Source organism: Varanus komodoensis, unplaced genomic scaffold, assembly GCF_004798865.1.
Source record: "Varanus komodoensis strain SLA01 unplaced genomic scaffold, ASM479886v1 scaffold2, whole genome shotgun sequence".
NCBI lineage: Eukaryota > Metazoa > Chordata > Lepidosauria > Squamata > Varanidae > Varanus > Varanus komodoensis.
Window position 1 is genome coordinate 43,885,535 of NW_025335568.1, and position 21,100 is coordinate 43,906,634.

At 38.7% G+C, this 21,100-nt stretch overlaps 1 protein-coding gene across 1 annotated transcript in view; it reads right to left on the minus strand.

Annotated features, from left to right (window-relative positions):
* Nucleotides 1-21,100, minus strand: part of DNAH11 (dynein axonemal heavy chain 11) — a 167,931-nt gene that overhangs the window by 83,651 nt on the left and 63,180 nt on the right. Inside the window, exons 39-51 of the mRNA XM_044428955.1 lie at nt 20,847-20,924; nt 19,788-19,920; nt 18,754-18,881; nt 16,671-16,819; nt 13,090-13,240; nt 11,791-11,922; nt 10,221-10,394; nt 9,061-9,265; nt 6,368-6,533; nt 5,892-5,994; nt 4,532-4,771; nt 2,929-3,090; nt 700-893 (exon numbers count right to left, since the gene is read on the minus strand). Coding sequence (XP_044284890.1) covers nt 700-893; nt 2,929-3,090; nt 4,532-4,771; nt 5,892-5,994; nt 6,368-6,533; nt 9,061-9,265; nt 10,221-10,394; nt 11,791-11,922; nt 13,090-13,240; nt 16,671-16,819; nt 18,754-18,881; nt 19,788-19,920; nt 20,847-20,924 — 2,015 coding nt within the window. The remainder of the gene's footprint in view (nt 1-699; nt 894-2,928; nt 3,091-4,531; nt 4,772-5,891; nt 5,995-6,367; nt 6,534-9,060; nt 9,266-10,220; nt 10,395-11,790; nt 11,923-13,089; nt 13,241-16,670; nt 16,820-18,753; nt 18,882-19,787; nt 19,921-20,846; nt 20,925-21,100) is intronic.

A 21,100-nucleotide genomic window follows, 5' to 3' on the forward strand; every position in this document is an offset into this window, starting at 1 on the left:
ACAAATGGGAAGGCTTATTCTTCTAATTAATTAAGAGTGCAATCCAATCATGAGGTCCTTAACTCTCCAAATTTGGAAAATTATGGCTTTTTTATGGAGAGCAGTAGAAGCATCGAACCAATAGTTGTCTCTGCGCTCCTCCTACCCTGCAAAGCACTTGGATAAAAGTGTGGTACTTCAGACAGGTAGGTGACAACACCTGGATACCTCATATTTTGTCTTCCTCTCTCCCTGCCCACCAAAGCCCTTCTCTGAGGTCATTACTGTAGTCTCAAGAGAAGCAGCCAGATTCTCGTGAGGCTACAGTCTTTTCCATGCTGCCTGGCTGGCTCTTGCTCTCACTATGTATATGTGTGCACGTAAGAAGAGTCAAGTTCAGATCCTCAGCTACCAGGCAGGACTGGTTTTCCAGGCCTGTAGCTGGGAATTTGAAAAAATCCCAAGGCAATCTGTCTAGTAATCCCAAGACTCTGTCTACAAACCATAGGATTGCACTGTGACAAATTAAAAATGCTAAATGATGTGAAGTGCATTATGAATCTTGCATTATACTAACGCATTACACTAAAAAACCTGCATGGAAGTTGTCCAGCGGTAATATTTTGTGGCTTGATCCTCAATCTGTTTACAAAATGGAAGATTCTCAACTGGAAAGGGCAAATTGTGAATAACAATGTTCAGGGTTAGATAATTACTTACACATGTTGCATGGCATCCTCAAATAAAACTAAGTTCATGGATGCATTCAGTTCATTGTAGTTTTCTAGAGCCTCCCCAAGTATCTTTTTCAGTACTTCCCAATCCTTGACAGGCATGTAGTTAAGGTTTTCCACACCATTTGCAAAATGACAGTAAATAAGTGGTTGTTGGAGAAGAATGTGATCTTCTACATCCTGGAGAGTTGGCAACGTAAAATCAAAAGGGGAGACTTAAAAAAATACCTGGAAATGAATTGCAATTCATTCTACCTGCATAAAATGCCTTTTCCTTTGCCATGATTAGTGACTACTAAATGAATTTCTGAGATCACAGAATGAGTGTCATGTGCACCATAGGCTATATTGGAAACATGCGACTGTATTCTTAAGAAAACTTTTCTTATAAATAACAAAGCAAAGTGGGCAATGTCTTAAGGAAGAGTGAGAAATTATCCTGGAAAATACTTTCTCCCAGCCCTGTTTTGCAGTGATAATGGGAATGCAGGGGGAAAGGGCACTTGCAGGGAAAATTTCTGAATGTGGTAGACACAGTGTTTAACACCATCAACCATGACTTTCCCCTGAAGGCTCCCCTCCCAGGCTTATTGGTAAATACATGAAACATGCCAGGTAGCGGTGGGGTGAGGATAAACTTGCAGGGATAACCGGACCAGAGGGGTTAACACAGGATAATGTTTTTCCCATGTGGTTATAGAGAAAACCGCATTACTTCTTTTTCAAAGTCTTTTCTAACTTGCTAGCACCATCCAATTTCCCATTCTAAGCTCTTTCTGACTGTTCACACTACATGACAAACCTACTATGGGTTATAAGCCACAGTGGGTTGTCACGTTATGTGAACCCAAGATGGGTTTTCAGGGTTGCCTATTTCTGGCTTGTTAGGCACTGACAAGCTATGGCTTATAGTAGACTTTGTTTGCCACAGGATGGTTTGTCTGGTTGTCTAAACCCAGATGACATGACCCATCACAGGTCAAGCGCTACTTCAAGCAGCCTCTTTGGCAAGGGTGGCAAAACCCTCTCGCCGCTCTTAGTGCCAAGCGACTTCTAGGCAAGCGCCGCTGACAGTGGCACTTGGGTGTTGGTTGTCACAGGCTTTCCCACCTCCACAGAGAGCGAAGCTCCACACTGCATGGTGGTCGTGAGTGCTGAAGCAGTAAACACTGCAGCCAACACACAGGGTGGCGATAGCAATCGCTGCCCCACTGAGGCCTCTCACAGTGACGGGCCCTTTTTGGGGCATGTAGCAGAGGCAGCTGGAACGCCCACAGGAAAAATCAGAACAAGCACCAACCATCCAACGATGTGCCTCACTGTCAGACATTAAATGCCTCAGGTATTTAATCCATGCTGCTTGAGTTATGCTGTAATGCAGGTTAAAGTGTCCTCTAAACCCTCTCTCTGTATTCATATTTCTTATACAGTTTCTCCTAGAGTTCCTGCCACCATTACTGTGCATTAGCAACCTAGCCAGAGTTTCAAATACACACGTAAAGCAGTTAAGCAACTTCTTTCTTATTAGCCATAATCTTTAACATTTCTTTGTACAAAATGTTGACTGCATATAGAACAACAATGAGGGGATACCAACTTTATGCCAGGTACCAGAAATGCATGTGTTTAAGTCACTGTTTGAATGGCAACAACAACATAAAATTAGCTCACAAGAACTATCCCCAAACAAATGCCTTTCAGATGTGACAATTGCAATTTCCACCATTCTTAGCTTGCATAGTCAATGGTCCTGCTAACTGAAGGGTTAAAGGAGCTGCAGTACAACACCACTTAGTCTAACACACTAGGGCTGGAGGAAGTGGCTGTGAATCCAGGCAAGTTAGTATCATTCTTCATAATTAGCAAAATTAATGGTCCTATAGTTCATTTTTTTAAAGAATAAACCTTCAACAGGAACAAAAGTTCTCTATTTTGTTGCATTCTCTTGAATGAATCTCTTGCAACCAGGCTCTTCGCTATCATGTTATTCTGTTGAACAAATGGCTCTCGTTAACTTTACATCTCTTTTTATTTCTATGCTTCATTGTAAGGAAAAACAAAACAAAACAGAATTTTGAGTTCTTATTACCAACTCTTTATCTGGATTACTTTGGGGTTTTTTTTAATGACTTCTTGGATATTGCGGTTAATCCATCAAGGAACTTCCAGATCATCAGTGTAGTGGTAGATAAGCAGCATTTGTCTATAACATTACCTCAAAATATTTACGTGCAGTGTCTATCAACTTTCTGTTAAACAAATTATAATCTTTTGCTTCTACTAATTGATCTCCATAAACACGTGAAGATTCATGAAGCCACAGAGATACAAGGTCATTCGGATGCTGTAGACACTCTGGTTTTGCAAACAGAATTCCCTACAAATGAAACAGAAGGATCCTTTTAAAAAAAGTTGTAAAAGGCAATTGCAGCAACTGACATGACGACGTAAGATAATATCAGCAGCTGTGTGTCAAAAATGAGGGCATGCCAGCGATCAAAATGACATGCAAATCATTCCCTCTGACTTATGACCATTCCCCTCCTAGCTCTGTTGAGATCTGGATTAGCTTCTAGTTATTTTGCTAATACCTGTAAATACTCTCTTCACTACTATTCAGTTTCACCAGGGCTGAGACCGGACACTGACAAATAGGTGCAGTGAATCTGAGTTCAGAGTACTTTATTTTATTACTGATATTGTGGCATAACACAGGCTTTTCAGATCAATGATACCCTTCACTTATTTTTCAGTCCAGTCAAGCATGCTATGTACCTTGAAAGCTTATATATTTATATAATGTTCATTTTTATTCCAGTATAATCAGCAATATTATCCTGATTTCCAGTTTCTAAGAAATACAAACTTCATACATCGAAATTAAAAACACTACCTATACATTATTTATTTTGTAGCATGTCAGCTCCTGGTTAGCCTTTCAGTCTTAAAGAATTGTTGTTGTTCAGTCACAACGTTGTGCCTCTTGGACAACATTCCTCCAGGCTCTCCTGTCCTCCACCATTTCCTGGAGTACACCCAACCCCAAGCCCACCTCTCCAGTGACCCCATCCAGCCACCTCAACCTCTGCTGTCCCCTTCTTTTGCCTCCAATTGTTCCCAGCACCAGGGTCTTTTCCAATGAGTCCTTCCTTCTCATTAGGTGGCCAAAGGATTTGAGCTTCAGCTTTAGCACCTTACCTTCTAATTCTCAATCTATGTGCAGTGGTGGCACATGTTTGCTTATTCTATGCCCAAACCACAAATAAAATGGGAAGCAGGCCCTCAGTTTATGAGCAAAAGAGCCATACATGTGCAAAGGACCTTCCTTCTACTGTGGTTTTTCTACTCCAATCAGTCCTCCCCATTAGGCTTGCTTTAAAAACTGGTGCCCGACATAGATGGGGAAGAGAGAGCAGCTCAAGAAAAAATCACAGGAGATGGAGGCTTTGCTCTTTTCACCTGACCACTGCTATGCTTACAATAAATTGCACCTATCTTTACCTATATATAAACAAGGTGGACCTAATTTATTCTTTTTTTTTAACAACAGGTACATTACTATGGTGTGTTGTTTGATCCTTAGAAGCAAGGCCAGTTTTAATGCAAAACATGACTTCAGCATTTTATATACACTCCAGAATGGATTAACAGCAACCTGTAACTCTGAGAATCAAACACATATTTGATTAAAATACATGGAATCTGCCTGCAGAAAGGCTCTGATGTGCATATACATCACATATGCACACGTCTATTGTTTTTCCTGTTTAATTAAGTTGTTAAAAAACATGCAATTTGCAACGACACACATCACAGACCTGGAAGATGTTGGAGAGGTCTCGAAGATTGAAAATATAATGGAATTTAATAGCTGTGGGGAGAAAGTTCTGAACCATTGTCTGGTGCAACCATATTGCTGCTTGGATCACGGCAGGCGCATGTTGTAACACTGATAGATTAAAGCCATGTCGTTGTACATGGGAATCAAGAATCTTGCTATAGATGGTGTACAGAGCATCGGTGGATGGAAAGTTCATAGAAAATACTGCAAAATGTCTCTAAAACACAAGAGAAATAATATGATTTTGCATTTTGTAATACATGTCAATGATATACTGTAAACAGATTTCTGAATCACCGAAAAGTGAATAGTGAATAATTAACTTAAGGCATAACTACTCATCTGGCATAAGTGTTCTCATTCTATTTATTTTTCAGTCAGTGTAGCAGCTATTCTCAAGGAACAGGTTTCCTGTGTTGCTCTTTTGCACCCCAACTCTATATACCTGCCCAACTCCATTGTCATCTGATCCCAACTTAAAAGTCTGGTACTACAAGTTTTCTGTCCAATTTTATGGCATCCCAGCTGTATTCTTATTGTAACACTTGGACACTATTTCAACATGTAATGAAGGATTGTTTCAACGTGGGGTCCAGCCTTTTTGTCAGGATTACTTGATGGGAAACTGGACAACAAACAGAATTGTTTAGGATGTGCTCATCAAACAAGAGCTGGCCTAAGGTAGGTTTATATGCGATTCCTTGGTCATAAACAGATATTGCTTTGTACTAGAGACGTGTAAGGAATCTGTTCAGGAGTGGGAATCCATTGGACTATTCGGGCTTAGCTTCCTGGATTCCTGTCTACTTTGCAGCAGCCCAGAGTCTAAATTCCTGCTGAGTATGCCCAGCATTTGCTAGGGCTCCATTCCCGGTGAGCTCCCCTCTCCCATGCCAACTGCAGCTGCCCAAGAAGGTTGATCATGAAAGGCTCATGGGGAAAAGAACCCTCTGCAGCCTCTCCCACACCAGCTGCAGCCATTTGGTCTCTTGCCACTGATGCAGAAGAACATTGCCAGTTGTGCAGCTGAGGGTCCACAAGTGTTGTGGACCTGCTCTTGGCTTGGCTTGGAAGACCAGACCAAGCACATGAGGAAGCCCATGAATGCTTGGAGGGACGGATTTTGATAGTGTTTGTCCCAACCCCACTTTGTACTATGAAATGCTGTCTTTCTTTTTGCAGGGGTTGAAACCCAAATAAGTATCACTGGGAATTTTATGCATGCAGTATTAATAATCTGCCAAGACATCTGCAATAAGCAGCTTCTCTTTAAACAGTCTATCTGTACTAAAACTAGAAATATTTGTGTTAATATAATACAATATTTCTAATCTTACCTGAAGTCGAGGATTGATGGTGAAGCTGCCTACAGTTGGATTCATACAGGCAACATACTGACAATTATGAACATCCTTTATAGTTAAGGTTTGTCTATCATACCTAAAGCAATAGAAATATTTTTTTAAAAATCAGAATTAAAGTAGAACTTAATACATGTGCTAAAGCCATACAGGCAGTCATGTCTCAGAACTCATTTACACATGTAGTTGGTCTTAAACGATAGATTTATCATTTAGCTTCAATTAAAATGTAAGCAAGGCCACAAATGATACTTAATCCCTAAAACTCAGATCCTTCCATAGGGAAAATGAACCATTCTCTAGATAGAGAGAAAACTTGAAATGAAACTCATTATTTACACTTTGCACTAACATTTTCATCAATCCAATTAATAACACAGGTAGAATACACATACAATTTTATCATAAGGAATACAGTTTTGACTTCACCCCAAATGGAAAGAATCCCTTACCAATGTCCATAATCTATATGCTGCCGAATCAATGTGTGAGGCTGCACTGTTCCATAAACGTCCACTTCTGGCATATTCATATCATCGATAAAATAAATCAACTTCTTATTTCCTACTGGACCATAGCTATGGCCAGCTTTTTTCTCCAAGGGTTTTTCAAGAATTCCTTAAATGGGTTATCATACATGATTATTGATTATCATAGCGAGATAATGCAAAGGCTACTAGCTAGATAGTATACAAACAATCCGATTCTGGCACAACCATACAAAAGTTATACAATTCTGGAAAACAGACCTGGCCTGGCCTCAAAACAGAAGCTGTCTTTGTTACAGCAATACTATTTTTTTTCTTCTTTTATAAGGTAAAGGATATGGAATGGTTTCTTCTCACTTTGTAGGGCAGCCTGAGGGGCGGCCATCAGTTACATTGGCTGCATGATCATTTTGTACAAATAAAGGCAGAATTAAATCAAATCTGTTCCACTTGCCTTAAACAGTATCACTCTACAGCTTAAACAGTGATTTAGCGGAGCCAGGGTGCACACAGCTGAAGCACTGGGAGTTTTTGATTAGCAAGAAGGACGATGGACTCTCCTACACCCCTCAGGCACCTCTGGTCCTTCTCAGTTTAGCTGTAATCCTGACAAGAGCAGGGCAAACATGGATTTTCCCAACAACAGTGTATTGTTGTGAGCCACTCCTACTGTAGTGCATGGTATTTTGGGGTAGCTGGCTCTTGAATAAATAGTTGAGACTAATTTGCTTTACAATAGACCTACAAGACATATGAAATGCATGTACAGGGAGTGAGAAATGGATCGCTGCAGTGATGACTTTTCTTCCAAATCTGCAACTCTTGTTTCCATCATCCTAATGAGACTATCGGTGGTATCAAAAGATCCCTACAGGATTTTGAGTCCAGCACTGGACTCGAGAGTAAAATCGGAATTGGAAGACTGAAAGTAGACTGCAGGATCACTTTAAAGTACGATCTAGCAGCTTCCAAGCAGTAGCACATGAAGTTCCACTACAATGCTACCCTTTGGGTTGTACACTAATTTTGTAGATCCCTGGACAAGTCCCAGTGAAATAAAAAATATTTTTGCAGTAGCAGCATTTGATGAATTGTACTCCAGGATGATCTAGAGTTTAAGACCTTTTCACATTGTAATATTTATTTTTAGATTCATTAGTAAAATAACTTCAGATTTATTTATTTACCAATCACTTAAAAATTACAACATACACTTCATCAAGTGTTTCCCTTAAGGTTACTGAAGTGGAATATTTTTCCTCCTACTCTCCACCCATTTCCCACCCCACTGGCCCATACACAAAATATATTACAGAAAACAAACCCCGAATTCAGACAGGGAAAGGCTTTATTACTGAGGAACATTTCATAAGCTCTGTTCAGAGTTATCATTGTCCTAATACTAAAATTGGGTACATGATGTTTTAACACACAGCATACTTATTGCGCTGTAATAATCTTATTAAAACAGCAGGCAAAACAAATGAGTTTACTGACCTTACCGGCAGGTTTAAAAATCTTATAGCTTGAATTATAGTTCTCAAAAAATGATATTAACTAGTTGGCATTGCTGGCTGCTGGAATGTTTTTTAGCTTTGCCCCATGGGTGTGATATTAGCAATAATAAGGCATTTGAGCAACATTCTAAACTTCTACATGCAATGTATGAGGGTGGAAGATACACAAAATCTGTGTTAAAAACATTCTTAATCTCTGAAGTTAAACCATGATTTAATAAGGATTCTGGAGTAACAAAATTATCATGTAAATGTATACATGTTAATTAAACTTTCATTAATTAACACAGGTTAATTGTGCAAAGAAAAGAGAAGTCAAATTCAGCCCCCTAACATGGAGAGGGATTAGCGTTATTTCAGGGGCGGCTCCCACAGTCCTTTGAAACCAGAACAGCTAATGACAACAATAGCTCGCACTGATTACAGAGTTCAATGATAGCTAGTATATCCTACTCCATCTATCATGCTATGAATCTTCCAGTGGTACCAGTAGTAATACCTACTCTCTATAACACCAAGTTCAGCAACTGGATCGGGGCCAAAGTATGTAGAAAGTTCCAATGCCTGCTCAGAATATACCACCACAATTCAGAAGCAGAGTGAGAATTGAAAAGTCTATATATATGATCTGTATATGTCAATGGAATATTTGTGTGGAAAACTAGACTCAATTCAAGGACTTTCAGCTCCTTTTCAGAGATATTACTTGAATTCTGGATTGACTTAACTCCTTGGTTACAAGATTCATCATATACGAGCAGCCCATCAGAGAAACAGTATACTAGGATGGTTTTCTGGGTAAGACCATTAAAATTATTGGGACTAGGCAAAGAACTTGCTTTTGGCAAAAGACTTGCTCATTTCACTGTGAATTATATTTGACGTGTTCTGTGTGGATATGGCATAACTGTAGTCCATACGCATATGACCCTTGCATAATTTATTATGCATCCATTATTAATAATGCAATTCTTTATTTTGTGCTATGATAGCAAAAGAAATGGATTTAATTAAATTACTTAGAGAAGTCTATCTCTGTATTAGAGCAAGTGGTAATATTTTCTTCTTTATTGTTATTATTTGTAATGAGTTCATTTTAAGCAGATTGAATCATGCATTGACAACAATGGAGGAACCTACTTTGTAGTGCTGCTGATGTGGTATAATAGTTGAAGGGAACTTTGGATACCAGAAAATCTTTGGAGAGGCTAGCAAGGCATTCCCCAACAAATACTGTTTTACCCACTCCAGCATTTCCAACAAGCATCACAGGCTTGCTTTTCTCCAGGAGCAACTCTGTAAAGTATCTGAGACACATGGTCTCAGATGTATGAACAAGAACTGCCTAAGAAACCAAAAGAAACCAAAGCATTGATGTTAAAATGATCTGTGTTGATATGCTAAACAACCCAACAGTTAATTCAAATAAACAAACAGAGAATGGACAGTCCATCAGTCTGGTGTCTTATATCACATTTAACAACCAATGACTTCATCATATGATGCTGAGTTCAAAATGGAAATATTCAAGAAAGCCCCAGGTTTTGGCTCAACCTCGGAGCTTTGCTGAATATTCACAAATACCTTTTACAGTTGCCACTAGCTTGTGTAATCCCAGCAGTGGCATTTACATTCCATGTAGTTTGTAAACACAATTTCCTAAATACTTCCTAGTAGATACCAGACTGGGAGAGCATCACTCTAGCTTGATAACAAGGCATTGTTTTTGTCACGAAGCCAAATCTGCACACTGGCAAAAGCAGAAAGTAATTCCTCCTGCCCTTGAGTTAGTGTGCTCTGGCGAGGAAGTATGAAATGAAAAGTGCTTGGTAGCAATGGAAAGCATTGCAATAAGTTGGATAAATACTTCATGCCTCTTATGTGCTCCAAGCCATCAGCAAACTCTCTCTGCCATGGACCGCTTGGAAATGCAACGGAGATGTTGGGCAGAGGATGTCTCAGTTCAGAACTTATAACTTAGGATGTTTCAAGCTGGCCAAAACTTTGATTAGCAACATACAGTATGGCTTTAGCTTCCCACTTCTCAAATGTTAATGTATAAACTTGCTCTGCTAGATCCCATCTAAAGGAATAAAACTAGGCTATGCATAGAGTATCAAGTACATTTTATCAATTAGTCTCCATTGCTGGTTATTAAATAAAACAACATAGCATACAATGCCATAAAATAATATTGTTTGTGAAATGTAGACTTTCAAAGAGGAAAAGAACAATGGAAATATATGAAGATAAAATAAGAACTACATGTTTCCACTTTAGATGCATTTATAAATGTATACCTGTAGGGGTGTACTTGGATCCATGTCAAAACTAATAATTTTATCACTCCAGGGAAGGAATTTCCTAGTTTTGGGGTCAAGATAATAATCAAAAATTGTACCATGGGATGGAAACTTCACTGATTTCATCTCTTTCAACCACCAATGGCTGAATTCTGCTTGATAATTGGAAAGCTAGAAAATATTAAATGAGACCTTAGTTTGTTAATCATCCAAATGATCTAAAATTAAGACCATCTTTACTTTAATACAGGTAAATATTTTCACTGACGAAAATGAATTTAGTTGGAGAATTGCCTTTAAAGGACCAATTCAGCTACCAAAACTTGTAAGTAAATAAAGTTAATAAATATTACCTTTCTTAAATATTACCTTTCTCACAATATTTTACTGGCCATGAACATTTGCCCAAGCAATTAAGAATAGTATGTTAAACATTCCATACATTTTACTAACCATTTGAGAAAATTGGCTAGGACACTAGCATTACTTGTTTTCTGATGCTTGTATATTTTATACTTCTTTTCTTCACCTTAAGTGGAAAAAAAGGGACTGTGTACTGACTTAAGAGGTATCATACAGATCTAGTTTGTAAGCAAAGTCAATTCAGAAAATGGGCTGTCAATGAATCATGTGTTGTTGTTAAACATGTGTTAACCTCAAACAACTCAGAGTTCACAACCCAACAACAAATGATGGCCTGTCTTCTCGGATTTGTTTTTTTTTTTTTTTGGGAGGTGGCATTAACAATCCATGATTAAACCATAGTACAAGGTATACAACAATGTATGATTCAACAGCCACTCATAACTGCCATTTCCTCCACACCCCTCTGGGCTAAATCTAATATTATGCAAAATTGCTTTCAGTTATACAACAGGGATTCCCTTCCCTTCCCTTCCCTTCCCTTCCCTTCCCCTCCCCTCCCCTCCCCTGTGGCTTCCCCACTTGTCCACCACATCTGCTCTGGAGGGTCTCCTAAACTTCTGGAGCAGATTTGGGAACAGTGTGTGGGAAGCAGAAGGGATTGGGGGCGGGTAATCTGTTCTGCCAGCAGAGTATTTTCTATTAGCAAAAAGGTCACGGTGTCTAATTCCTACATTTCTTGTGCCTGATCAATCTATTCCTTTTTCCTGAAACAACTTCATACCACATACAGCTTGATCCCTGCATGCTTTCCTCACCTGTCTAACATTCTAAGTCTCCCAGAGAACCTTCAGTTTATGGGGTGGCATAGAAGTGAAATGAGATAAATAAATAGTCTTTGTCACCTGGCCAAGTTATGTAAGGGATCTTCCTTTCTATAATCTTTGTAGGTTTATCATCCATGCCTAAACTCTGAACCTTGTGTTCATCAACACCATCTCTGGTCCTGTTTCCACTAGTCAACGCTTCTTGGCTGGAGCACAATGTGTTGTCATTATATTTTCCACACAGCCTATTTATAGGGTCTCTGAGGTGACCTCCACCAGTGCTTCACTGCATTGGTCTCTGAGAATGCACCAGAACAAACTGTTGATCTGAATACATGCATGATTTGCTGGGCTCAAGTAAACATCTTCCCGCCTACCTGGTCTTGGAAGAGGGCTCCACCAAATGCCCACACACAGGCAAAAGCAAAATATATTTCATACAATTCTCTAGGAGCATCCAAGGTCACATTTTCTGGGATAAGTAAGCAGTCAAGGAGAGAACAAAGTGTCTATAAAAGAAGAACAGCATCAAGAAGAAAATGTGGAATATATTTTGGCATTTTTGCTGATTACTGAAATAAGAGCAGATAATGCGGCCTAATATAAAGTCACTGATCCATCTAGCTGAGTATGATGCTCAGGGCTTGTGGCCTTTGGCCCAATTTCATGCAGCACGCAGTTCAATTTCAAAAGCCTTTTGCAAGTTATCAAACATGTTATCCTCTGGCAAGAGTGCTCTGTTCCTCTTCCTGTGTGTAGGGGTGGTGGTGGTGCTATACAAACACACACTCCCTGGGTAGTTTGGCAACTACAAGAAATCACCTGAAATAACTTGTGAAGGTCATGAAGGACATTTATGACAGAAAATAGTACAATTGAGGCACACCCTATTACTGGGAAGGTGAAAGCCATAATTGACCTGACCCTAGCAATAGGGCAGAAGCATTTCAGCAAAGAACAGAAGGCTGGCATGTCATCTTTGCTGAAAACTGAAGTTGTATTTCTCCTGCTTTCTGAGCAAAGCATTTAATGAAATGTTCAGAACAGGAAAAAAGGGGATTCTTTGATTTGGGTAAAACAAGAAGTTCTAGGTAAAATTGAACAAGAAATCTATGCTGCTTAGCTGATTTTTTCTTTGGTGGTGCATAATGAATGCAATACATTCTTTCTGTCTTGTTATATATTCATTAGTAGCATTTATCAATCCAGTGAAGGATGAAATATATTCTTATGAACTTTCCATCTTTCCAGTATCTCAGATCTTCAAACCCCTTTTCTCTAAGGCTTTCAAATATGCAGTCAGAAATTATTTTTCATTTATTTGTTTTAAGTGTATGATTCTTAGCGAATCTGTAGTTTAGCTGTCTTGAGCACTGTTTTTAGTGGAAAGGCAGGTTATAAATATTACAAATGAATGAATGAACAAACAAATGTTTCCATCTGATTATCAGACTCCAGAAGAATATACTTGTTTCTGTCTTTGTCCTGAATGTAGATGGGAGACAACTTAAATATGCTAAAAGAAACACATACATTATATTACCAAAATATATAAAAAATAGTTCTCTATGCGGTCAAGTTTCACTAGTGGAAACTCGAGGAATATTCCCTTTTATTATTCATGCTTTATTTGTATTAAATATAATGTAACAAAAGCAACATGATTGACGTAATACCTGCACCATGCTGTTCTCAGGGATGGGAACAGTAGTCTTAAAGTTTGTTCTGAGCTGCTCTAAGCATGCAGGAACATATTTATCAAAGAGAATTGTTAGATTGGCTTTTTCAGATTGGTGACTCCTTGTTTCTATCCAGCTTGCAACATATCTGAAATAAAGCAAAGACCTGTTTGAAAATGGAAAGCCTACAGCTGCTCTTCCTTCAGTGCTGGAAAGGCTTAAGGAAAAGTGCCTGTCTGAAAAAAGACAACATGCCCAGATGTTGACTAAAGCAGTAGAATGTCCAGGCCAATAGCAACCTGCAAGGCTTCAGCTGAGAGCTGTGAGGTGCTGGAGCCGGGCGAAACCGAGTCAGGGTTTCTGTCCTGAATGTGTCCTGTGGGATTACCTCAGCATTGCAGTGATTGCTGGCCAATTGCTGATTTGCACTAACACTGGAAAGTGTCTAGAACAAACTCTCAGAAACAGACTGCATATATTTGAGCTTTTAAAATATCTGTGAAACTCCCTTTCAAGTAAGTCTCCAAAGCAGTTCACAAAACATGTTAAAAGCAATATAAAACACCCTAGAAATATACTGGAAGCAATAGTGATTGAAGCAACAGGAGCAAAAACGTAATCACCAGTCAGGACAATCACAGAAACATAGAAGAGTAAAGTTGGAAGGGGCCAAGAAGTCCAACCCGCTGCTGTTGCAGGTCACCAATTTACACCATCCCACTCAGATAGCTGCCCAGTTTCTTTTTTTAATGTCTCTAGTGTGGGAGAATCTATTACTTCTCTAAGCAACTGGTTCCACTGTTGTATTGCCGACAGTGAAGAAACTTTTCCTTATATCTAGCTTGAATCTGGGTTGTCTCAACTTGAGTTGATTATTATGTATCCTACACTCTGTATCAGTGAGATCTTGACCTTCCTTTTTATGACAGCCTTTGAGGTACTTATCACTGTATCATGTTCTCTCTCAGTCTTCTCCTTTCAAAGCTGAACATACCTAGGTCACTCAGTCTTTCCTCATAAGGCAACGTCCCTAAGCCTTGAATCATCTTTGTTGCCTCCTCTGTACCCTTCGTAATTTTCTTGCATCTTTTTAAAACCTTGCTGCTCAAAAATTGGCACAGTATTCCAGATGAGGTCTGACTAGTGAAGAGAATGGACAACTGCCAGTCCTTGCAATTTGGAAGTAAAACTTCTGTTAATACATTCCAAAATAGCATTTGACCTTTTTGCAGCTGCATTTATTTATTTATTTATTTATTTATTTATTTATTTATTTATTTATCGATTTATATCCTGCCTTTTTCCTCAAAGGGCTCAAGGCAGCTGACATCATTCTCCTCCTCCATCTTGTCCCCACAACAACCCTGTGAGGTAGGTTGGGCTGAGAGTCTGTGACTGGCCCAAGGTCACCCAGTTGGCTCCATGGCCGAGCGGGGACTCGAACCCGGATCACCTGCATCCCAGTCCCAGGCTCTTCATCACGACGCCACACTGGCTCTGCATTGCATTGATGGGTCATTTTTAGCCTGTTGTACACATTTGCATGAATGCTAGAATGTCTTTTTCTTTTTTCAGTAACATTGAGCCACATATTCCCTGTCTTGCATAGATGCATTTGGTTTCTTTTTCTTAGCTGGAGGACTTGGCATTTGTCCCTACTGAATCTCATTTTGTTACTTTCAGCCCAGTGTTCAAGTGTATCAAGATCACCCTGGATCTTCATTCTTTCTTCCAGGATGTTTGATATTCCACCCAGTTGGTATGGTCTCCAAATCTGATTATTGTTCCTTGTACTTCTTCATCTAAATAGCTAATAAAGACACTGGGCCTAGGACTGAACCATGGGGCAGCCCACTATTTATCTTCCTCTCGTTTGAGAAGGTGCCATTGATATTTATTTATTTAAACAATTTTTATGCCGCCCCATTCGCAAAAAGCCTCGGGGCGGCTTACAACATCAATAAACAAACAGCTATACAATCAGACTTAAAAAACCCAGAAATATCTCGGCATGTACATAAAAACCCAATAGATACAATTCATAAATTAACAATTAAGCCAATTTTGGATCCACCTAATAGTTTTTTCCTGTCTAGTCCACTTGCTAATTTGCTTATTAGGATGTTGTGATCTAAAAGCCCTTTTTGAACAAGGACTGCCTTGGCCTGCGGTTTAAAAGCTAATGAAGAATAAAATGAATTTCTCTTGGATAGACGAGGTGTCATGACTCCATTGTTACTACAGAGAAGGCCCTGACCCATGTCAATGTATAAGTCAGCTTTAATGATCAGGCAGGCTACTAAGTGAAAAAGAAGTTTGTGCTAGTACATTAAAAAAAAACAACAACCAAAAGCAGGCATATAAGAGCGAAGGAGTGCTTCACCATATAGGCTTCATTTGCTTCACTATAACATGCAATGGCAGGAAATCTCAAGGATAGAATCCATAAAAGAATTTATAATGTACAAAGTTTTTGTACTGAAATAGTCTCCAATATTCATTGATGAAGACACTCTTTTGAATCAACTACCTGCTTCATGTAAATTGACAAGTGGTCAGCAAAAATGGATTCTCTATGCCCTTTTAACAGATATTACAACACTGGACAGATGGACACTCACCTTCTATAGTGCAACAGATTTAGAATCTAGACTGTTTTCAATATTTGAATGTACAGTGATTACTTTGGACTCTCAAACACTTTGGACTATCAGGGAACCTTATTTCGATATCTGGTCTGCTTTTCCTGATGCCTGTGTATAATTGGTAGGAAACTGTGTGCATTTCACATGTATTTGTTGCTATGGATATAGATATACTGAAAAAGGGGTGAAGGAGTTTTGTTGATGACTCCTTCACAGGCACCCCTGAAGGTCCCTGAATGTGATAGATGGGCACCACCTGAGGTCCCCTCCTATATTAAATCATGTTTGCAACAGGAATCAATTCAATTCCATAGAAAATTAATAAGAAGAATTACAAGTAGGAGTCCAAATATGAACATTCAGGTTGTATCTAGATATGATGATGAATTGTATTTTATCATGGCAGGAACAAGCCTAGCTTTGTGTGCTTTCACTTTCCCCTTCTGGCATGGCCACAAGGAGTTTAGAAACTTTTGCACCAATTTTTCATTAAACACAGCTTGTTGTATCATCTAAACCTGATACACTATGGTTAGTATTAAGTAGATTCACCATACTTTACTGAATGACAGATGAACCAGAAGTTAATCAAAAATGGAAATGAAAGGTTCTGATATTCTCATAACCAGGTCAGAACAGAGAAGGGGAGTATGTGAGCTTAGGGAGGCTAGCCTTGTTTCCATTTGAATAAATTATGAATTATTGTGACATCTGAAAGCAGTCATACTGTGGAAATACTGGACTCAGCAAAGAGCAGACATTAATAATAGGTCTATGTTTACAACAAGAGTCAATACTGAGTAATGAAAAGCTACAGTTATTTTGTCCATTAATAATAAATACCACAAGAGGCTACTACCCACAGAGTTGATGGCAAAACATCATTATTCCCTTCAATCTTTTATTATCATTTAACAAAGAGAAAGAACTTACGGATTCCAACCAAGGTCCTGTGGATTTACATACAGAATACCTGCTCTAGACACTGTAGCAGGAGTGGCTGTTTTCAGATGATGTATCTCGAACAGCAGTCTCATTGATGGAGTCAGAGGAACCCGTTCATTACTAGCAAGCGTCAGCACCTGGGTATTAGTACCATATAGGCATGTTATTCTATCAATAAAATTTATTGAATAAAATCTGATATCTGAGCCTTGCGGCAGCTTTGACTAACAAAGTTTATCTTGTCACAATTTTTGGACGCAACCCAGGTCATCATGACAGCTTTGTTTGATAAGCTTGACAGTGTCCATGAAAAGGCATGCCAGAATAGCTTTGCTAGTTTTTCAGGCAGGGGTCACCAAACATGGACACATTTGGAAACTTGAGCTGTACTTTTAATTCAGCAACAACTTCTCTTATGCGTCTACAGAATACTGAAACCTCTTTTTAATAAGGAACTATTTAATTCAACTAATTGCTGGTAGTGCAGTTAATTTAATGCTTCATTTAAACCTATTATTTTGGCAATATCTAACAGTAACCTTTTTTGAGAGAGAGAGAGAGGCTATTACATAGATAAATTTTGTACTGGGACAGTCTTTAACATTGACTGACATACATGCTCTTTTAAATTATTTACCTACTTCATGAACATTATTAAATGTTAAACATTATATAATGAACATTATATAATGAACATTATTAAATGACAGCCCTTTGATAGCTAGATGACTGATATTAAAGAACTGGAAATCTAAACATTCATCTCCTCTAACGTAAGGAATTGAGGATCTTACAACACTTACAGCCCTATAGCTGGCAACTCCAAACAGATGCTTATTTAGATAGCTGATCTACTTAAATCACATGTAAAATTGCTAGAAAAAATGCACTTCATACAAACCATGTACAACGATTTTAAAAAACTAAAAAAGAAGTATAAAAAAACCTCACAGGCACCACCCTGGGGCCCCCTTCTTGGGCAATGAGTTGGGGACTCCTGCTTTAAGACACCACAAAATACTGTTTTGTTCAATTTCATAATTAATCAAAGAATTGTTAACTTTAAATGATCTGTTCATATTTAAGAATATGACATACATCAAATATATATTAAGCACTTGAAAAGATATTCTAAATTCTGGAACCACAATTTATATAGACTGAAGTTTCCTAGTTACAGTGGGATATCATATACTCTTACTATTATTCCAATCAATTCAGGATAATAAAATAAATGTAAAAGCACTGTTCATATTCATAGCTTACAATACCTTAATTTAGAAGACATGCAGTTGCACAAAGTCAAAACTATAATTTATTTTTATGAAAAATGTACTGTGTACTGACCAACACCAATCTTTCCCAACATGGTGCTTTGTTTTAGTGTACATCTCCCAGAATTCCTCGTCATTGGCCATGTTGCCTGGGCTAATGCGAGTTAATACCCAACACAGCTGGAAAGCACCAAGGGCACCTGGTTTATTATTAAGGACCAATTCAGAAGTACTGGGTAGCCATTGTTTCCCACTAGTTCAACAAAATTCAGCAAGTCCTTGCATACTCCACCCTGTTTTCTTCTGCTCTTCTGCCACATGTCAGAGAATACTGGTAGCATTTTAAACAAAGTACAGCTCCCAGATACATCTAGCTTCAAGGTACTGTGGCTTATTTAAGCTCTGGTCAGTCAACAAACCCAAACAGGAAGGCACAGTAAATAAACCACAGTTCCAAGACGGAAGATAAATAAGAATTATTACTGTTTAACAAGAAGTAAACTTTTCGCATCTCCTCCTCTAGAGCTCAGCACATGCCCAAAGGGAAGATGAGAAAGCACCAGCCTGGGATGCACTGTGATTTGTTCACTTATTGGGAAACTTTGAACAAGAGATATCAGAACAGATGAAAGCTGTACATCGTGATTGTGAAGACCAAACAGAGTGCAAGACAACACATAGAAGACACATATTCTACTGATCAGAAATAAAAACATGGCAATCAGAAGCAAAATAGGGAAGTATCACAAATCAAAACTGTCTAGTGGAAATGCACATATATATTGTTTATTGTTCACCTTGTTATCATCCATAACAGTATTAAGTGACTCAATCCACATAGGATCTATGTCCCCATCCAAGACAATCCATTTTGGCCCATTATGGGTATTATTAGCTTGCTCTCTCAAGAGAGATGAAAAAAGTCCTGCAAAACACATGTAAAGGAGTTCTGAACCAAGGAAGAAATATCAGCCTTTCCATCTGAGTACCAAAGAGCACTGCAAGTGTAATAAACCTTTTCTATGAATACATGCTTCCAAACATCCTACAGGAAGCATCCCTTGAATCTTGAAGAGCAGGATCCAATGGCCTTGTGGTCCTGGCTCTTTAACCTGTTTGGACCCTACTCACTTCTAAACTCTGAAACTGGAAGCAGTAGTGATGTGCCATGTGCATGCACTTTAAGAATGCTCTGGGAACTAGGTGGCTATAGATGTGTGATGAGCAGAAGCTCAGGTTATGATGCAAGCAAACTGATACTTAAGAAATGAGCACTAGGCTGCCTTCTTGAGGCTGTATTACCTCCGATAGCAAATGGGAACAGACTCACCTTTGAATACTTTTCTATGTAAAAACTGGCTGCCCATAGAAAACTGGTATGTCAAAGAGGAGGATAAGTCGAAGTCTTTTAACAAGCCTACTTTTATATTCACTGGCGTCTTTTGTTTTCCTTTGTTTACACATGGAATGTTTTATTTTATATTGTATGTTTGTATTTTATTCTAATGTTTACATTTTTAATTTATGATTATAATTATTTAATTTATTGTTGTAAGCCGCCCCGAGGCTTCGGCGAATGGGGCGGCATAAAAATGCTTTAATTAATAAATAAATAATAAATACATAAATATTCAAGCATGAGATGCCCTTACCTACAGTCTCCAATGATGCAGCTCTAAAGAACCTGCACCATGTGATTTCTCATAGTCATGAGTATCCTGACAGTCAATATCCAGGAAATGGTTTCAGATGTTGAAGCGATTAATAGAGTTAAAGTAAAACATAAATTGTTTTAAATTGTATTTATAACTATAAATTGTCCTTCACTTGCCATCTTTCCATTCTCGGGTAGCATGATGTATGAAACCAAACAGCTCATCAGTAGTCACAGCTTTGGGGTTCAAGTCATTCCAAAGAGGCTTCTGTTTCATGTTCATGTAAGTCCTGTTCAGGGTTTTCAGAATCTAATGAACAGCCAGGGCAGAGGGAGAAAAAAAAAAAGACTGTCTTGTTAAGCTCCAGGTATCACATCAATCTTGGCTTCTTGAAAAAGCTGTCGTTTTCTTCATTAAAGAAGATACAGAACACATATGAGCACAGCCTTTTACATTTGCATTTTGGAGCCCAGTTCCATTGGTCATCTTTGGAAAAGTATTACAAGTTTTCAGTGTTTCAGGGACCCTCTGATCAAATGTTTCCCCAGAATTCTCAACCTCGTTCTCAAATCCAAGTCTCCAATTTTCCTTGTCACATACTCCCACTACAATCTCAGTTCATGTTTTTGCAATGCTTCAAAAGCCTTCAAGACCTGGCAATGGGAAATGACAATGGGACAAAAGAAGTACATGGGCATACCAGACTGCTCTCATACAGCAGTACAGTTAGCTAAACACTATGGAATATCTTTACAGAAATGATCAGCCATTGTCAAACATTAGGGAGCATCGCTCTTGACAGAGAGAGAGAGAGAATCACTGAAGGCACCAGAATTAGAGCAAAGTAGACTGCTTCATCTGAGCTTTTCCTTCCATATTAAAAGGAAGACACTCTAAATAACTAATATATTTTCCCTGGAGGTTCACATCAGCATTTTATTCCCAGAGGACTCAAAGGCTGGTCTTCTTATGCAAGTAGCCAGCCAAAGGTAAATGGAATGTTTAGTTTCCCACTGAAATGGTTATCAGATTAATCTGTGGAAAACTCAAGTCCCAAAGGGAAAAGTAGTGATCTCTTGTTGTGATTAGTAGAGGTTCCACTTTAAATCAGAGCTGATGGTATTGGCTAAGGCAAAGCATATGGAGTAATGCCAGCTTTCACAGCAGATAAATATTTTCAACTGCAAAATCCACCATGAAATAATTGTTAAAAGTAGAATGGGTATGCATTTTACCTTGCTTTTTCCTGTGCCTGCATTTCCAACTACAAAGACAGAGTGACGCACTGCCAGCAACTCCTCAAGCTGAACAACCTGCCAAACAGAATTAATACGCAGCTAGTGGTTTTGTTTCCTTGTCCTCCCATTACCACTAAGACACTAATTACTTCCCACATAGCAGCTTCCCACCCACCCTCCCCTGTAGTCATGAAACCAAACTGCTGCTTTCTCCAAATAACTTCAAACTGGGTAACCTGAAGAAGGTGCAT